Source organism: Diabrotica virgifera, chromosome 4, assembly GCF_917563875.1.
Source record: "Diabrotica virgifera virgifera chromosome 4, PGI_DIABVI_V3a".
NCBI lineage: Eukaryota > Metazoa > Arthropoda > Insecta > Coleoptera > Chrysomelidae > Diabrotica > Diabrotica virgifera.
The window spans coordinates 106,366,026-106,387,379 of record NC_065446.1 but is presented as its reverse complement, the minus strand read 5'-3'; the positions used below and the strand labels follow the sequence as shown (position 1 = coordinate 106,387,379).

At 36.5% G+C, this 21,354-nt stretch overlaps 1 protein-coding gene across 1 annotated transcript in view; it reads right to left on the bottom strand.

Annotated features, from left to right (window-relative positions):
* Window positions 1–21,354, bottom strand: part of LOC114333331 (uncharacterized) — a 40,809-nt gene that overhangs the window by 14,154 nt on the left and 5,301 nt on the right. Inside the window, exon 2 of the mRNA XM_050648323.1 lies at window positions 11,984–12,621. Within this exon, the coding sequence (XP_050504280.1) occupies window positions 11,984–12,621 (638 nt within the window). The remainder of the gene's footprint in view (window positions 1–11,983; window positions 12,622–21,354) is intronic.

Genomic DNA, 21,354 nt, shown 5'->3' with positions numbered 1-21,354 from the left:
ATACAGTATGAAGCAGTAATAGGAGCTAATAGATAAAGACAACATAGAAGTAGTAATAAGACTTTTTAATGCAATATTATAACACTGGAATGATTCCCACAGATTGGCTCAATTCCATCTTGTCGCAATACCTAAACACACAATGCGTGAAAAGGCTCATAATATCGAATTAGCCTAATGAGGCACACTCTTAAGATTTTCCTAAGAATACTGCACAACAGAATTAGACGCAAATGCGAAGATCTCAAAGATACCTAATTTGGTTTTAGAAACGCTATGGGATCAGGGAGACTTTTCTTGCGCTAAACATCCTATTACAAAAATGCCGTTACCAAAGAAAATATGTATTTTGTATAATATACAATGTCATTTGCTTTCTTCGGGAACTTCGAAAATACATTCGATAAAGTACAGCATATAAAATTAATTCAAATGCTGAAAAATATAGGAATAGATGACAAAGATATTTGTGTCATTAAAAATTTGTACTGGAATCAAATTGCTATCGTAAAAATGTTGCAAAATGTTGCATTTTGTCGCCAACATTGTTCAATGTTTAGGTACTCAGACCAGTTATTTGAAAAGGCACGTGAGAGACAGCTATATTTAATAAAAATCAACGGGGAACTACTTAATGTGATTATATACGCGGACCACACAGTAATTCTGTCAAATAATATTCAAGCTCTCTAAAGGTAAATAGGTAAATAGTCAGTGGCGGCGCCTGGTGTAAAATATTGGGGGTGCACACATAATATTAAGATATAAAAAGACCTTGAGACCCTATTTCCGTAGGTAAAATTTTTTGAGTGTCGTCAAATTGTAAAAATCAAAGGACCTTATTAAAAATTACAATAAATAATGTATTTTATTGACTTAAAATTATAATTTAGTGTTTCAATGTTAAAAGCAAGTTTTGTAACGAAAGTCAGTCGCCTTTTTTTTAGATAAATTATTCACAAACAAATTCAGTAAAATTTGAAATTTCTTGAATCATTTTTTTTTAATTGAAAACATTGTGAGTGCAGTTAATCAATCCTGACCCATAGCTATTCTAAGGAAAGTTTTGATACGTTTCAATGCAGAGAGACATCGTTCTGTTTCTGCAGTTGTCACTGGCATCGTAACAAGTAATTGAAGAATTCAAATTATTTCAGAAAAATCGTCTTGTAAATTATTTTTAATCAAAAATTTAGTGAAGTGGACTGGATAGTTAAAATCGCATCTTTTATTTTATTCGGTATGCTTCCTCTTCTCCAAATATGTACTTCACACCTACACAATTTGTAAGTTTTTACACAAATCTCCATTTTAAATAATCATTTATAATCCCGACCTTTGCACTTTGGTACATTCTTAATTAACAAATTTGGTTTCGGCATTTTTAATTTTTCTTCTAAATATAATGAAGAAAATTTAATTGATTTTAAATATTCCACGCTAACATTTACATCCACAAATCCTCCCATTCTTAATAATATTGTTTCGAAATACTAACTTCAGGAAAGCAAAATTTAAACGTAAAATACGTGTGCCGTGCATCGTGCACGTTAAAAACAACATAAGCATAATGGTAGGGGAGCCCAAGCAGGGATTATTGCAGTTACTCGAGCGCGTCTGATTAGCATATGGGGAGAAACCTGGTACCCTGCAGATGTACCATATATTGGCTCTTAACACAGGGGAGTTCATTAAGGGGAATCCGAAAAAAAAAATCTATCCTTAAAAAAACTCGAAATTGTCAGATTAAGATAAGATAAGTTAAATACATGCAAAAAAGTGTATATTTCAAAAATCTGTCGATTTGAGCCGGGCGTAAGGAAATGGGTGAGTCCCAAAATTTCACAAGAAAAAAGCGAATATTTCGTGAAATGAATGACAGATCGAAAAACTAAAAATATGTGCTCAATATTTTTTAAAAATCTATCGAATGATACCAAACATGACTTCCCGCGGAGAGGGATGGGGGGGGTAAATTTAATATTATAAATACGAATCCCGTGATATTTCGCGAAATGAACATCAGATCGAAAAACTGTAAAATACACTTATTCAATATTTTTGAAAAATATATCGAATGGCACCAAACACGACCCCCCACGGAGGTGGGGTGGGGGGTTACTTTAAAATCTTAAATAGGAGCCCCCATTTTTTATTGCACATTTTGATTCCCTACATAAAAATAAGTAACTTTTATTCGAAACATTTTTTCTAATTATGGATAGATGGCGTTATAATCGGAAAAAACGATTGTTGGAAATGGAAAATTAAATTAAAAAATGGCAAGTGCCCACTAAAATGGAAAACTTTACTTAACTTTTTTTGGTTTTAGACCCTACTCTTCACAACCCATTAGGTCCCCACAGTGCCGCGCCAGCAAGTGTTAGCGCCTGTGTGCAAAATATTTAATGGCGCCCAAAAATACGCATTCTTTTAAATCGTCTCGTTAAATTAAATAATGGGAAAATATATAATTATTTATTGTAACCAAACAAAAATAACTAAAAATTCTCATATACGCAACAGGAAAATAAACAAAGCTAAAATAATTAAGTAAATACATTTGGCGTAACAACATAAATAACTAAAGATACAGGTAAACTTGAAAATAAATATCTATTTCAGAAAAATTTACTTTTCGCGCCTTCCAGCACTTACCGGAATCAGAATAAGAAATAAGAGAGCGCAATGAAAAAGCTAAATCCACCTTCAACCGTATGGGGACTTTCTTCAAGAGTCACAACCTCTCTCTTGGTATAAAAGTAAGAATGCTGCGATGCTACGTCTTCTCTGTCCTTTTTTATGGTGTTGAATAATTGACCTTGAACAGAAAATGTGCAGAAAATTGGAAGATTTGAGATGTGGCTATACCGTAGAGTTCTTAAAATGCCGTGGACTGCCCGGGTCACAAATGAGAAGGTCCTCAGAAAAATGAAGAAGAACCGAGAGGTACTGGCCACCATCAAATCGCGAAGTTAGAGTACTTTCTACACATTATGCGAAATTATTCCAGATATGCTCCACTGCAAGTCATCGTGCAAGGAAAAATGTTTGGAAAGCGAGGTCCAGCAAGAAAAAAACATCCTGGTTAAAATACCTCAGTACCTGGTTTGATACAACATCTGTGCAGCTTTTCCGCTCTGAATAGCGCGGATATAGCTGAGATAAAGATTGCCATGATGATCACCTACATTCGTCACGGATAGGCACATTAAGATGAAGAAACAGTTAATACCGTTAAAAATATATATTTTAAAATTTTACAAACATCATTATTTAATTCTTTTAACAAAGGCTGAAGCTGTATAATTCATATAATTCTTTAAAAAATCGTCTCCCTCTATAATATGTAGATGATCATTGAATCTCGGTTTTTTTCCAAATTTCCAAATTAATGCTTGCTCGAGAACACAATGAAAGAAATTAACTTTGTATGACATTTTAGGATTCAAAATCGGTTCGTCTTTATGTTCCTAATCAACCTGGTTGGTTGATAACTGGGCTCCACATTCAGTTTCTCTGCAGTTTCATTTGCTGAAGCAATAACATCATTAAATTTGATATCTGTCCGAAACTCTAGTAACAATTTTTTTATCTCTTGTAAATCATTTAATGCCAGCTGCATATTCATTGTTTTTGATTGAAAAATTTTGCTAACGAAGTTAACTTTCATCGGAACTTTATACCATAGGTATGTAGACTGAACAACTGAGCATATGAATGTAAATGTTGATATTTTATCTCCTAAAGATCTAGCTTGATAATTTCAATTACGATCTTTATGGTAATGCGTTATATTACATAAAGCAAAATAAATTTCTGACAATTTTTTGTATAATGGCTGTAAAGCATCAATTATGCTGGACCAGCGTGTATTAGGTAAATGCTTTAAAGCCAGACTTGCAAAGTGTTGTTTTATGATTCCCAACGTTTGGTAGAAGCTGAAAAAAATGGATAAGTGTTATTTTGATCCGCCTAAAATTTTTGTGAAAACTCTAGTGGCGCTCCTTAATTGCTGGCGCCTGTGTGCGCCGCACACATTGCACACGTGGACGGCGCGGCCCTGGGTCCCCATAAGGCTTGAGTGACTGCACATTTAGTATACTTTGCTCCCCTACTATAAGATCACATCCAATGTGTGCTCTTGTGGCCATCTAAACTTATGGGCTATAGCGGGGCGGGTGGTGAGTTGTATTTTGCCGTATGAAAAGTTATTGGGATAGGAACCACCGTGAGCGGTGAACAAGGTTCTGTCTAAGGCCTCGCATCCGTGAAGTTTCTCCTTTGAAATAGAATAAAAATATACTTATAAACTCCTTGGATCTGTTATTTCCAATTTCAATTACTGTATAGTTAGATTAAAATGTTATTTATATAATGATAAATTTTACATATTATATGAATGTTGGTGTGAAAATAATTTTGGGGGTTCACGTGCACATGTGCACTTATGGAGAAACCGCCACTGTAAATAGTACAGACATCAAGGACCCACGAATGATTGTGAAGCTACAGGTAGAGGGAGCGAAAGAGAAAGTGTTAAATCGTATATTGTATTACTTTACAAAAGAGTTCTGATGGAACAGGGAGTGACAGCTTGAGGAACAAAGTAAAGATGAGAATAGCAAGGCATATGACTCCGTTCAGTTACAGAAATTCTAAATTGGAACCAAAGAAATAGACAGAAGAGGGGTTTATAAAAAGGACGTAAAAGGTATATCCACAGAAAAATCAAACTGAAGTCAAAATATTGTTACGATAGCCGTGCTCTTTCCATGGTGGAATATACTCGAATCGACTTTCCAAGTGCACGGCTCTTGATATGACAAGTAACAAGTAACCTGACCGAACCGCTGTTCAGTCTAGAGAATTCAACCACAGTCTAGAAACCGACTGAATGACTCAAAGAAAAAAGAGAAATTCCTGGAAGCAGAGACACACAATAAATTAGAGAAGTTAAATCGTAAGGTCAGTCTAAGAAATAAATTGATAGCGTTAAGTACTTAAAGTCCGAATGGTATATTATTTGACAAATAATGACATGATTTTGAAGTCAGTTAAGTATGATATAATGCCCTAGGGCGATATTTTGAAAAAAAAAGGTCCTACTGCATTAAATTTAAATAACTAGTTAAATACTGTCAAGTTGACAAATAACAACCTAAGTAAAACTATCGTTACCACAATTACGTTACGACTTTTTGCTGGTAAATGTACTTATTTGAACGGTGATTCGGTCAACGTATATCCGTTGGGCGGAAGGCCCTCGGTATATATGTTACCGACCAAACCCGATTTCAGGACAAACTAGTTTGGCCTAGGCCAAACTAGTTTGTCCTATCGCGCGTAGGCCAAACTAGTTTATCCTGATATAAATACACACACTTCAGGCCAAACTAGTTTATCCTGAAATGTATGTTTTTATATCAGGATAAACTAGTTTAGCCTAGTCTAAACCAATTTAATCTAGTCGAAAGTACATAATTGATCACAGATTGGTTGCTGATTTAAACGTAAGTTTAGAAGACACTATTAAGAGTTGTAAGATTTTTAAGTATTTAGGGTAAATGATAAACTGAGATGGCACTTGTATGAAAGATATAGAAATGAAAATAGTACGGGGAAAACAAGTTACGAAAGCACTACATGGAATGATATGGAAGAACACTCTAACTAAAGAAAACAAAAAAGGATTTTTCAGGGCATTGTGCTGAATATTACCCTACAAGAGCGGAAGAATGGCCAGTGACAACAATAATACGAAATAAAATACGAACAATTGTATTGGAGTTTATGACAAGGTGTCTACAAATTACCAGATAGGATAGAATAAGAACAGAGGAAATACGAAACAAAATAGAAGTAGAATGCTCAATTACAAAAAAGTTGTGGTAGTAAAATTAGAGCCCTGAAATGGTACGGGCATGTACAAAGAATGCGGGAGCACAGATAGCCGAAAAGATTACGGAACTGGGGCCCGCGGGGAGGAAGACGGAGAGGAAAACCTGCAGTGAGATGGAAAACTCACATAGGAAATGCTATGATAGATAGAGACCTCAGAGATGGCGACTGGGAGAATAGAGTGCTATGGAAGACGAAAACGGCAAACTCATAATGGGAAAAAGTCAAGAAGAAGAAAGTAATTCAGCGAACCAGTACGGCTTAATATAAATAATACATTGAATAAAATACTTTGTTCTTGGAAAAATAAGCATTTTTATTAAAATTATAATTATTCGTAACAAAAAAACAATAATATTGAGTTATATTCGCGGTCGGACGGACAGACAGCCTAGGTTAAACTTCTCACCTTTAGTACCATCCTTGGATTATAAGCTTTCATTTGACACCTCATATGTCATTCTACCTGGTGAAATGACGGAGGAGTTGAGTTCACGGCAGACAGACAGACGGACGGACGGACAGACGGACGTGGATAATAATTCAACGTTTTCACATTTTTTCAAAATTGGTGAAAACAATATTAATTCGTACTCGATTTTATTCGTAAGTGTATCTTTTCTTTTAATTTTTGGAGAAAACCTCATTCTTTAATTTATTATTTTTTATATTATTTAATTATACGACAATATATTGATCTATAGCATGTATCAGTATCTTCATTCGATGTATCATATGATTTAATATATCGATGTGTATTTTTTTTGCCATCCCTGTTGGGACGTGATTTGGGAATTCCCCGCATGTAAAAGTCCTTACATGTTCGCTAAATTACTTTCGACTCTGCTAAATTGGTTTAGACTAAGCCGTACTAGTTTATCCTGAAGTGTGAGTCTTTATTATACATATCAGGATAAATCATATATAAGGATATATTTGGCCTAGGCCAAACTAGTTTGGCCTAGGACAAACTAGTTTGGCCTACGCGCGATAGGACAAACTAGTTTGGCCTAGGCCAAACTAGTTTGTCCTGAATTCGGGTTTGGCCGGTAACATATAGGCCATTGACCTCAACCGTTATTATCCTTATAATAATACTCTTGGTATCTTAATAACTATAATAAATATTTTTATGAATTATGATATAGTGTTAGAATACTGTAAATCAATTAAAAGAAGTGTAGATAAACATAAAACAAACATTGTACTATAGACCAATCAATTGCAATTTTCAGAATAGTGAAATTATAAATTATGGTATTTGGAGCTTTTAACATTGTATGAATTGAAAAAGTCTGAAAAATATTGAACTGTTTTATTAATCCCAGACCGAGAATATCAGGAAATATTTATAAAATAGTAATTAAAAGCTCTACGAGAGCTATTCTATAGAGCTATACCACTCTTTTAGGTTTCGCTTAAGAATTTCCTGATTGAGAAACCGAAGAGAGTGGTATAGTTGTAGCTCAGTAGATGTTTACACAGCCACCGCCAATAAGAACTACAAGAAGATGAATTAAAAAATGTAAGTGTTTTTACAGCACGGATGTAAGTCTAACAGAAGAGGAAGATCAAGTGAATAGAGCAAACAAAGCCGCAGGTTGCCTGAATGAAACAATATAGAGAAATAAAAATATCGAAAAAAAAATGAACGGCAGAATTTACAAAGCAGTCATCAAACCAATAAAATTAAATACGACATTAACGCAACCTGACATAGAGAGCACAAAAACATTGCTAGAAACAGCAGAGATAAAACCCGTTCAAAAAATTGATAGTAACAGATTTTGGGTTTATTATGTGGGTCTATTAGTTAGAACTACTGATATTCGATGGAGACTCAAGGTGGACAACATTAGTAACTGAGTAAGAAATAAAAAAGTATAATAGAATGACCACATTAGCCGAATGACAACAAATAGAGTTAGTCCAGGGTAATAAGGTTTTTTCCATGATACTCGAGCAGCCAGGGTACTGAAGCATTTTTTCGACAGGTAATACCTATGAGAACAAATTGTGACTATTTCCTGCGTAGGATCTGGCGGCCATTTTTATTTATAAACAATTTAATGTCGAAAAACGGCATTTTTTCCGATTTTTTTCAAATCAATGGAAAACAGTGCACCTTCTGGTTACACTAGAACAAAAATCTTCGAGAGCATAGAAAAGCCTTTAAAATGACGTATTACAAAGGTTGATACACTTATTTATTGTTAATATAATTGAGAAAAAAGGTCTAAATTTCAAAAAAATTAATTTTGCCATAACTATTTTAAAAATTAGTGTACAACTTTGAATTTTTTGTCAAATGAGGGTTAATTAGTGTTTAACACGTGACAAAAATTTCAAAGCGATTCATTTAATTGTTTATATTTTATTCAAATTGTTTATCCCAGAGAGCTTTTTTTGCAATAACATATGTCAGAAAAACAGAATGTTAGAACCACTCTGCAGGTGTCAAATGTAAGAGCATAAGCTAAACTTTCAAACCTGTTTAAAAAATGTTAATAAATAGTGCATTTATTAGTAATAAATAATTATGAAAATGTCTCGTTAATTTTTCCTTATAAACAATTTGAATAACTTTCTTGTTATGGCCGCTACAAACATTTTTTTGCACATTCTAAAAGATGGCATTTTTATACGAACTTAGGAAAAAATAAGTTAGCCTAGGTCAATTAAGGCCAAAGTTAGCAACATTTTTTTAAAAATCCACAGCTAATTTGTTTATGATAAATAAGAATCGAAAATAGCGCTCTTCCACTTTTAAAGACACGAAGTATTCAGAAAAATTTTTGGATTTATTTGCTCTTTAAGGGAGTCGTCAATAAAGCTTCAAAAATGAAGTAGAAGCATAAAATCCGTGCGACCTAAAATTGAAATATCAACTTCAAAATCCTACAATTTCTGTAACTTGGGAACCAACCAATGGATTTTAATGTTTTTTTAAGTTGTATGTACTTTTAGCGTACTTTACAAATATGGAGTCTGTTGATTTATAAATTATTTAATAAACAATTTAATTTGTTTAAAATGTTTTTTTTTAATTTTTTTTACCGTATTTTAGGTGAACAACTACAATGTTATGTATGTAATAATTGATAAAAAATTGTAATAAATATATAATTACTACACTCACCGGCACAAAATTCGGCCACCCAAAATTTTTGATTAAGTTTAATAGTTTATAACTTTATTATTTGTGCTCCGATTTTTAAGATTTTTGCACCAATTTGTAGATACATATATTGATATCGTTTCGTATTTTTCCGGTAACAAAAAAATTTGCTTGCGTGGCATTATACAGGGGTGAATGGAAGCGTTGTATTTTCTACTAACTTTAAAAAATTCTGTGGAAAAACGGAAGGGCTCATTTTGTGTAATAGTCCTGTCATATTATCCCAGAGACATCACTAAAATTTTGTTTTTTGAATTATCCGAATATCTCTTTTCGTGTAAGAGCTGTACCATTTTTTGTAAATAAAAACACTGATTGACTCATAAAATAGAGGTTGGACTGATAAGATTAGAAGGCCCGCATGCAGCCCAGATCTCAATCCTGTTAAGCATTTATGGGATGAATTAAAAAGAGCTATTCGCCGTTATCCCAGGCCTCCAGAAAATTTGGTACAGTTATGGCCTTGGTAGAGGAATATCGGACTATTCCCCAGGTAATATTATTTTTTATTCATATAAATATAAAATCTAAGACATAACAATGATTTGATAAACAATGAATCAAAAAAATTACTGCAACTGTAAGCAAACTTATAGAGTAAAAGTCACACTTTTATAGAAATTTTTCTTTTATTATAATAATATATACAGAGAGGGCTAAATTATGGAATAAATTAATTTTCTCTAAAATCGACGACTTTGAAGAAAAATCCCGAAACAGGTCGATTTTTATTTTTAAATTACAATTTTTTTGGCATATATTTTATACTAGTGTCGTCATCCATCTGAGCTTGATGACGTAATCGATGATTTTTTTAAATGGGAATAGGTGTCATGTGACACCTCATTTGAAAGGGTGTTCAATTGTCTATTCAGTAATATAAACAATTATATCCTTATTTATACAGGGTGACCAAAATAATAATTTTTGGATTAAATTAATTGACGCAAAAATAAGAATGTATGTAATTTATTTAACTCAAAATACATTGTACTGCTGCCAGTAAATAAAAAAAAATTATTTCACAAATAAACATTTCTTTTCGCTTAAATTAAATCACAGACAACCTCTTTGCAGTTTTAACATTTAATTTGAGCGAAAATAAATGTTTATTTGCCAACTAAACATTTTTTTTCAATTTTCTGACAGCGACAGAAAGTATTTTGAGATAAATAAACTATACATTCTTCTTTTTTCGTTAATTAATTTAATTCAAAAATTATTTTTTTGGCTACCCTGTATAAATAATGATATTAATGTTTATATTACTGAATAGAGAATTGAACACCTTTTCAAATGGGGTGTCACACGACCCCTATTCCTATTTAAAAAAATCATAGATTACGTCATCACGCTCTGGTGGATGACGTCACTAATATGAAATATATGCCAAAACATTGTAATTTAAAAATAAAAATCGACCTGTTTCGGGATTTGTTCACAATCCTCCATTTTAGAGAAAATTAATTTTTTCCATAATTTAGCCCCTCCCTGTATATATTATAATATATTCATAACAATTTTTTATCAGTTATTATATAAATAACATTACTTTGTAGTAGTGCACCTAAAACACGGTAAAAAATTAAATAAATTGTTTTTTTTTTGTTTAAATAAATTAAATTGGTTATTATAATTTATGAATCAACTGACTCTATACTTGTAAAGTACGCTAAAAGTACATACAAATTAAAAAAACATTAAAATCCATTGGTTGGTTCCCAAGATACAAAAAACTGTAGGATTTTGAAGTTAATATTTCAATTTTAGGTCGCATGGATTTACATACTTCATTTCTAAAGCTTTATTGACGACTTCCTTGAAAAGCAAATAGAGCAAAAAAATTTTATGAATACTTCATGTCTTTAAAAGTGAAAAAGCGCTATTTTCGATCCTTATGTATTATAAACAAATTAGCTGTAAATTTTTAAAAAAATGTTGCTAACTTTGGCCCTAATTGACCTAGGCTAAATTATTTTTTTTTAAGTTCGTGTAAAAATACCATCTTGTAGAATATGTAAAAAAATGTTTGTGCCGACCATAACAAAAAAGCTATTCAAATTGTTTATAAGGAAAAATTGACGAGACTTTTGCATAATTATTTATTACTAATAAATGCACTTTATATTAACTTTTTTTAAACAAGTTTGAAAGTTTAGCTTATGATCTTTTATTTGACACCTGCAGAATGGTTCTAACATTCTGTTTTTCTGACTTATTTTATTGCAAAAAAAGCTCTCTGGGATAAACAATTTGAATAAAATATAAACAATTGAATAAATCGCTTCGAAATTTTTGTCACATATTACGCACTACAGAACCCTTATTTGACAAAAATTTCAAAGCTGTACACTAATTTTTACAATAGTTATTGCAAAATTAATTTTTTTGAAATTTAGACCTTTTTTCTCAATTATATTAACAATAAATAAGTATATCAATCTGTGTAATACGTCATTTTAAAGATTTTTCCATGATCACGAAGATGTTTGTACTAATGTAACAACAAGGTACACTGTTTTCCATTGATTTGAGAAAAAACCGAAAAAATGCCGTTTTTCGACATTAAATTGTTTATAAATAAAAATGGCCGCCAGATCCTACGCAGGAAATAGTTACAATTTGTTATCATAGGTATTACCTGTCGAAAAAACGCTTCAGTACCCTGGCTGCTCGAGTGTCACGAACAGGGTATATTTTTGCCTTATTACCCTGGCCTAAGTAGTAAGGACGGCGAGACGGTTCTCCAATAGAAAGACGATCAGTGGGAAGACTACAAAAACAGTTTTTCCAGTTCGATAGTTACTATGGAACGACAATTTACTGGAGTCACATTGAAAAAAACAAGCAGAGTCATGTCTATACAAAAAGAATAAAAAAAGGAAGAAGAATTGTCTGACTTACGGTATTGATTGTTGAAGATTTGCAGGTCGTCTCACTCGTCTACATCTGCCCCTCTTATCTCTGGTAAACCCTGTGGCACACCTACGCAACTGAAGAATTTCTCCTTGTGGAAGTGTTTCGTTTTGCTCAACATCTTCTCCAGGTACAACGCTCATCCGTATTGGTGTCTCGATAATCTGAACTTTGATTTTGCCAGGTGAATCATCCAATTTGGCGGTTTTTTGAGTTGTAGAACTGTTAGAAATTGCATTTTCGACCACAGGTGAGCTATTCACCAATGTTAGCTCTGTTGAAACGGGAATTGCTGAAAAGGTAGAATTTTCTGCAACGATTGGTTTGATTGTGGATACAGGTTCTTCTGTAGAAATAGGTTTTTCCGATGATTCATTTGATGATAGTGGTTGCTCTGAAGAACCACCAAGATTTAATTCTACATTAGGTTTTTCATCCGGCTTACTGGATGATTCTTCTGTATGGGAAACAATGCTTATTGGGCTGTTCGGTTGACTTGCAGTAGATGGCGGTATCGATGATGATGAAATTGTAACACTTGGAGAAGCTGTCGAAGGTGCTTCAGTTGGTTTGGAGCTACTAGGTTTTACTGTGAAATCTGAATAGTCGTAGGTGTAATCGTAATCCTAAAAATTATAAAAAATATTTTTTAGCTGTCGATTTCTAAGTTTATATTTTAATTTAAATAGAAACTAACAAACCACAAAAATATAATAATATTAGAATTAGAAAAACCGTCACTAGCAAATGAACTGAAGATGAAAATTAGTAAGTTCTTCATAACAACTATTGCAAAAAGTGTCAGCGAAAGTGATGAAGTATTTAAACATTATTATTGACGAAGAAGACGTGTTGAAAAGTGAGATATTACAAAAGATAATAGTTGAAATACAGGGGTCTACCCCAAAATCCCGACAGCCAAAATCCCGACAGCCACAATCCCGACAGTTTTGATAAGTTTCTTTTTAACATATTACATTTATTTCTTGTTTTTTGTTTATGACCATTTGTTTTTTATTTTTTTGTTACTTAACAAAAGTATTTTGTATTAAAAGTATTAAACAAAAGTCGGAATTTTTACTTATGAGAGGATTGTTGCATGTCGGGATTTTGGCCTGTCGGGATTCTGGCGTGTCGGGATTCTGGCGTGTCGGTGTTTTGGCCGTCGGGATTTTGGCTGTCGGGATTTTGGCTGTCGGGATTTTGGGCGGCACCGGAAATACAGATAGAGATGGATTTAGTATATAAAGGTAAATTTTAGTCTATGATTAGGCGAATGAAGACTTAGGTTTCGCAGTCAATATCCCAACCCCCACAAGGTAAATTTTACCCCCATTTGTGTAATAAAATAGCAAAATAACCATGTTTTAAGATACATGATAGGAAGTTTTTAAATTTGTTTTATGCTATGCGTTAGTTCAAAAACTGGAAGGCAAACAGAAGAAGAAGATAATAATAATAATAATAATAATAATAATAATAACCTGTGGGAGTTTTTGTCAGTTCTTCTATCAGGCGCGGCCCCCTGCGAATGGGGGATGCTTTCTGGGTATTCGTAGCGCCAATACCCAGAGAGTAGCAGGAATACTTGCCGTGGAACAAAAACTGACACCTGGCAGTAGGTATAAAATGCACACCCATGAGAATGGAGAATAATAATTTGTGTTTAGGATCGCTGCCTGGGGATCGCCAGGGCACGTCTGGAGCCGGCGCTGGACGTGACAGCATGCGGGACGTCGGTGGCAGGGTGTTGAGGAGGCGGGCCCCTGTCATACAATCAGCTACAGCCCAACCACAACCACAAGCGAGCCAAATAACAACAAGAGCTCCACCCGCCGAAGGTGCTGCGCTGGATCATCAGCCGGCGCTCACTCAAGCGGGACGACCGAGGCAGCGCATGAAATGGACTGTGTCCATCAACGAAAGCATTTTGCGCTTCTATTATAAGGTGACAAACCTCGGTCAAGAAACGATCGGCTACAGACAACAGCTGTATGCCGAATTTTGCAGGGAGTACCCAGATATTCAAGTATCGGAGCAAAGAGTATCAGATCAATACCGGGTAATCATAAGAAATAATCTTATCCCAGAGACTAGACGCGATGCCATCAAAAGCGAAGTCGAACGGGAGATTAATAACCAAGAGCTAGTTTTAGATCAAGTCCCTAATGAAATCCTTGAGGAGCAGATTCCTGAGATTCCCATACCAGAAACTCAACCTGACAATACACAGCAGGAAAACAACGAGTTGCGCCATAGTCTAGAAAACGAAATGGCTCGTGCCGTACAAGAGTTTAATGGAACAAATCCACTTAGCAGACCACCGCTACCACGAATAAACTCTTGTAAGAAACTAGGCGCGCTGTTACAAATTGTGAACACTGAAGTCCTACCCAATTATGTCGTAGAAGCCCACACATTGGAATATCTGCATATGCTAATCTACTGTGCAGCAACAGCAATTGCCAATGTAATGGGCGTTAAGATCAGAACACGACGGGGTACTAATAACGGAAGGACTGGTAACAGAATTGCACCATGGGAAAAAAGACTTCTCGGAAAAATTGAATTACTGCGTAGGGATATTGGTCAAGTCACAGAATATATAAGAGGTGTAACAAGTAGAAAAGTCATTAAGAGAGCTGAAGAAATAATGCGGAGCACTGCAAGACACACGAGATACGATCCAGAAAATAACACAGCCCAACAGTGTCTGGATACATTAAAACAAAAACTCTCCGTCTATTCAGGACGATTAAGAAGGTATAAAGTTAGTAGCAACCGAAAATGTGACAATGCACTTTTTGAGAACTCTGAGAAGGCGTTTTACCGAAAACTCAATTCCACCGTAGAAAGTGTCGACAAGTCTTACCCAAGCCAAGAAGAAATTCATGAGTTTTGGGGAAATCAACTTTCCACACCAGCTGCTTTTAACAACAATGCTGGCTGGATAGAAGATACGACGCACAACTGTCACCACTACGTCACTGCTAACTACGAACCATTCACGACTGAAGAAGTCTCAAATGTCATCAAAGAGCTTCATAACTGGAAATCTCCTGGACCAGACGGAGTTCAGAACTTCTGGCTTAAAAAGTTTTGGAGTATTCATGAGTGCTTATCAACATTAATTAATCATGTTATTTCTAATCCGCAGGAATTACCATCATTTCTAACTCAGGGAACTACTTATTTAATACCCAAGGATCAAAATAACACCCAAGATCCATCCAAGTACCGCCCAATTACTTGTCTTCCAACTTTGTATAAATTGGTCACATCCTGTGTAACCCGGCGTATCTACCAACACTGTGCTCTAAACAATATCATAGAGCCTCAACAGAAAGGATGCGCTAAGGGTTCCATGGGCTGCAAAGAACAGCTTATCATCGACTCAGTCATTTCTAACCAGGCATTCACTAAAAAAAGGAACCTTTTTACTGCTTTTATTGACTATAAAAAGGCCTTTGATTCAGTACCGCATGAATGGCTAATAGATATTTTGAAAATATACAAGGTCGATGATAACATAGTGACCTTTTTAAGGCATATAATGAGAGATTGGAAGACTAAAATTCACCTCCAAATACCTGGTGAAAACAATATTGAAACCGAAAATATCGCAATCAACCGGGGCCTGTTTCAAGGAGACTCGTTGAGTCCACTGTGGTTCTGTTTAGCTTTGAACCCCCTTTCCCAGCTATTAAACTCCACAGACTCAGGTTTTAGCATTAAAAGCAATAATACTGTAATAGCGAAGCTCAATCATCTGTTGTATATGGATGATTTGAAATTAATGGCTTCCACTCGAGAACACCTAGAAGAGATGCTAAAAACTGTAGAAACATTCTCTAATGATATTAGTATGCAGTTCGGTCTAGACAAGTGCCGTGTTTTGAATATAGTCAAAGGAAAGGTACAGCCCGGTGGATTCGATATGCAAAATGGCCAGAACATCGAGGCCATGGGCGATAACGATATGTACAAATATCTTGGAGTAAAGCAGGCGCGGAAAATTGACCATAAGCAAATGAAAACTGAGATAACTACTGAGTTTATAAGAAGGGTAAAACAGCTGCTTCGTTCACAGCTTAACAGTAAAAATTTGTTTAAGGCACTGAACACCTACGCTTGTTCCGCGCTTAGCTATTCATTTGGTATTGTTAAGTGGACAAAAACGGATATAGAACATCTTCAGCGAAAAGTACGAACACACCTCACAAAGGCACAAAAACACCACCCTAAAAGTGCAGTAGAACGAACGACATTACCCCGGTACTTAGGAGGAAGAGGACTTATGGATATAGGTGAGCAATTAGATAAACAGATTGCTAATTTAAGAACTTATTTTCAGATGCAGGCTGAGACATCTACTCTACACCGCGCAATTTGCGCAGTAGATGACACAACACCGATCAAACTGAGGGAACCAGAAATGCGCATAAACCACCTTACTAAGGACGAAAAACTGCGCACCTGGATGGGTAAACCTCTGCACGGGCGACATCCCAATGAAGTTAGCCAAGACTATGTCGACAATATAGCGTCGAACTATTGGTTGACATCAGGAAAGATGTTCCCTGAAACGGAGGGTTCATTACTGGCCATTCAGGATCAGGTTATACCAACCAGAAATTACCTGAAATATATCGTCAAAGACCCTCAGGTTCAAAACGACAGATGCCGATATGGATGTCAAGCCCAAGAAACCATCCAACATATTACAGGGGGCTGCCAGGCATTTGCTGCAACTGAATACAAGGAACGGCATGACGCAGTGGGAAAAATCCTTCATCAAGAGATAGCTAACAAACTGGGACTTCTCCAAACGGACCATCTCCCATATTATCAATACGTTCCTGAGAGTATGCTTGAGGATGGCAACTACAAGCTATACTGGGACCGCAGTGTGCTCACAGACCAAACAGTGGCACATAATAGACCAGATCTCGTACTAGTCAATAAATTAACAAGACAAACAACACTAATTGATGTGGCGATACCTAACAACAATAATCTACGTAGTAAATTTACTGAAAAGATCGCCAAGTATAGAGATCTGGAAATTCAAATACGGAGACAATGGAGAATGCAAAGTACCCAGACGATACCTATTGTTATGTCTACTACTGGAGTCATTCCGAAGACCCTCCTCGAAAGCATAAAAAAGCTGGGTCTCAATGAACATATTTATAAGACCATGCAGAAAGCTGTACTACTTGCGACGGCCAGAAGTGTAAGAAAATTTTTGGGAGATACACCTGCATTCCAAGTCACCTAGGGCTCGATAACACGGAAAGAGTCCCACCAGAGCTCAATCCTTTTGATACCGTAGGTATCTGGGATGAGTCAATTTTCCCCTCAGAGGGAGTGTGAGCCGTATGGCTAAATCTGATAATAATAATAATAAACCTGTGGGAGTTTTTTGTCAGTTCTTCTATCAGGCGCGGCCCCCTGCGAATGGGGGATGCTTTCTGGGTATTCGTAGCGCCAATACCCAGAGAGTAGCAGGAATACTTGCCGTGGAACAAAAACTGACACCTGGCAGTAGGTATAAAATGCACACCCATGAGAATGGAGATTAATAATTTATGTTTAGGATCGCTGCCTGGGGATCGTCAGGGCACGTCTGGAGCCGGCGCTGGACGTGACAGCATGCGGGACGTCGGTGGCAGGGTGTTGAGGAGGCGGGCCCTTGTCATACAATCAGCTACAGCCCAACCACAACCACAACCACAAGCGAGCCAAACAACAACAAGAGCTCCACCCGCCGAAGGTGCTGCGCTGGATCATCAGCCGGCGCTCACTCAAGCGGGACGACCGAGGCAGCGCATGAAATGGACTGTGTCCATTAATGAAAACATTTTGCGCTTCTACTACAAGGTGACAAACCTCGGTCAAGAAACAATCGGCTACCGTCAACAGCTGTATGCCGAATTTTGCAGGACATACCCAGATATTCAAGTATCGGAGCAACGAGTATCGGACCAATACCGGGTAATTATAAGAAACAACCTTATCCCAGAGACTAGACGCAATACCATCAGAAGCGAAGTCGAACGGGAGATTCAGAACGATGTTGTAATTGAAGATCAAATCCCTGTTGAAGTTCATGAGCAGATTTCTGAGCTTGCCATACAAGAAACTCAACCTGACAATACTGAGCAGGAAAATAACGAGTTACGTGATAACCTAGTAAGCGAAATGGCACGTGCGGTACAGCAGTTTAATGGAACAAACCCACTTAGCAGACCACCGCTACCACGAATAAACTCTTGTAAGAAACTAGGTGCGCTGTTACAAATTGTGAACACTGAAGTCCTACCCAATTATGTCGCAGAAGCCCACACATTAGAATATTTGCACATGCTAATCTACTGTGCAGCAACAGCAATTGCTAATGTAATGGGCGTTAAGATCAGAACACGACGAGGTACTAATAACGAAAGAACTGGTAACAGAATTGCACCTTGGGAAAAAAGACTGCTCGGAAAGATTGAATTGCTGCGTAGGGATATTGGTCAAGTCACAGAATACATACGAGGTGTAAGAAGTACAAGAGTCATCAGGAGAGCTGAAGAAATAATGCTGAGTACCGCAAGACACTCAAGATATGATCCAGAAAACAACACAGCCCATCAGTGTCTGGATACATTAAAACAAAAACTCTCCGTTTATTCAGGGCGACTAAGGAGGTACAAAGTTAGTAACAACCGCAAAAGCGACAATGCTCTTTTTGAGAGTTCTGAGAAGGCGTTCTATCGAAAACTCAATTCCACTGTAGAACGTGTCGATAAGACTTACCCAAGCCAAGAAGAAATTCATGAGTTTTGGGGAAATCAACTTTCCACACCAGCTGTTCTTAACAACAATGCTGGATGGATAGAAGATACGACACAGAACTGCCAACACTACATTACTACCCTTTACGAACCCTTCACTACTGAAGAAGTCTCAAATATCATCAAAGAGCTTCATAACTGGAAATCTCCTGGACCAGATGGAGTTCAAAACTTTTGGCTCAAGAAGTTTTGGAGTGTTCATGAATGCTTATCAACATTAATTAATCATGTTATTTCTAATCCGCAGGATATACCAGCATTCCTAACTCAGGGTACCACTTATCTAATACCGAAGGATCAAAATAACACCCAAGATCCAGCCAAATACCGCCCAATTACTTGTCTTCCAACTTTGTATAAATTGGTCACATCCTGTGTAGCCCGGCGTATCTATCAACACTGTGCTCTGAACAATATCATAGAGCCTCAACAGAAAGGATGCGCTAAGGGTTCCATGGGATGCAAAGAACAACTCATCATCGACTCAGTCATTTCTAACCAGGCATATTCCAAAAAGAGGAATCTTTTTACTGCCTTCATTGATTACAAGAAGGCCTTTGATTCAGTGCCGCATGAATGGCTTATAGATATATTGAGAATATATAGAGTCGATGATAATATAGTGACCTTTTTAGAGCATATAATGACAGAGTGGAAAACTAGAATTCACCTTCAAATACCTGGTGAAGTTAACATCGAAACTGAAAATATCGTAATCAGCCGGGGCCTGTTTCAAGGAGATTCGTTGAGTCCTCTGTGGTTCTGTCTAGCTATGAACCCACTATCTCAGCTATTGAACTCCTCAGATGCAGGTTTTAGCATCAAAAATAACAACAATGTGGTGGCGAAGCTTAATCATTTATTGTACATGGATGATTTGAAATTAATGGCTTCCACTCGAAACCAACTCGACGAGATGCTAAAAACTGTAGAAACTTTCTCTAATGATATTAGTATGCACTTTGGACTAGATAAGTGCCGTATTTTAAATATAGTCCGAGGAAAAGTACAGCCCGGAGGATTCGATATGCAAAATGGCCAGAACATCGAGGCCATGGGTGAAAACGATATGTATAAATATCTTGGAGTAAAGCAAGTGCGGAAAATTGACCATAAACAAATGAAAACAGAGATAACTACTGAGTTTACACGAAGGGTAAAACAGCTGCTTCGCTCACACCTTAACAGTAGAAATTTTTTTAAGGCACTAAACACCTACGCATGTTCCGCGCTTAGCTACTCATTTGGTATTATTAAGTGGACAAAAACAGATATAGAAGCTCTTCAGCGAAAAGTACGAACACACCTCACAAAGGCACAAAAACACCATCCTAAAAGTGCAGTAGAAAGAACAACATTACCACGGAATCTAGGAGGAAGAGGACTTATGGATATAGGTGAGCAATTAGATAAACAAATTGCTAATTTAAGAACTTATTTTCAGATGCAGGCTGAAACATCTACTCTACATCGCGCTATCTGCGCAGTAGATGACACAACACCGATAAAACTGGAGGAAGCAGAACTGCGCATAAACCACCTTACTAAGGACGAAAAAGTGCGCGCCTGGATGGGTAAACCTCTGCACAGGCGACATCCCAATGAGGTCAGCCAAGATTATGTCGACAATATAGCGTCGAACTACTGGTTGACATCAGGAAAGATGTTCCCTGAAACGGAGGGTTCATTACTGGCCATTCAGGATCAGGTTATACCAACCAGAAATTACCTGAAATATATCATCAAAGACCCCCATGTTCAAAACGACAGATGCCGATATGGATGTCAAGCCCAAGAAACCATCCAACATCTTACAGGGGGCTGCCAGGCATTTGCTGCAACTGAGTACAAGGAGCGGCATGACGCAGTGGGAAAAATCCTTCATCAGGAGATAGCTATCAAGCTGGGACTTCTCCAAACCGACCATCTCCCATATTATCAATACGTCCCTGAGAGTATGCTTGAGGATGGCAACTACAAGCTATACTGGGACCGCACTGTGCTCACAGACCAAACAGTGGCGCATAGTAGACCAGATCTCGTATTAGTCAATAAATTAACGAGACAAACAACCCTCATTGATGTGGCGATTCCTAACAACAATAATCTACGTACTAAATTTACTGAAAAAATCGCCAAGTACAGAGATCTGGAAATTCAAATACGGAGACAATGGAGAATGCAAAGTACCCAGACGATACCGATTATTATGTCTACTACTGGAGTCATTCCGAAGACCCTCCTCGAAAGCATAAAAAAGCTGGGTCTTAATGAACATCTTTATAAGACCATGCAGAAAGCAGTACTACTCGCAACGGCCAGATGTGTACGAAAATTTCTGGGAGATACACCTGCATACCAAGTCACCTAGGGCTCGAAAACACGGAAAGAGTCCCACCAGAGCTCAATCCTTTTGATACCGTAGGTATCTGGGATGAGTCAATTTTCCCCTTAGAGGGAGTGTGAGCCGTATGGCTAAATCTGATAATAATAATGACTTTATTGCTTTTTTTCAAA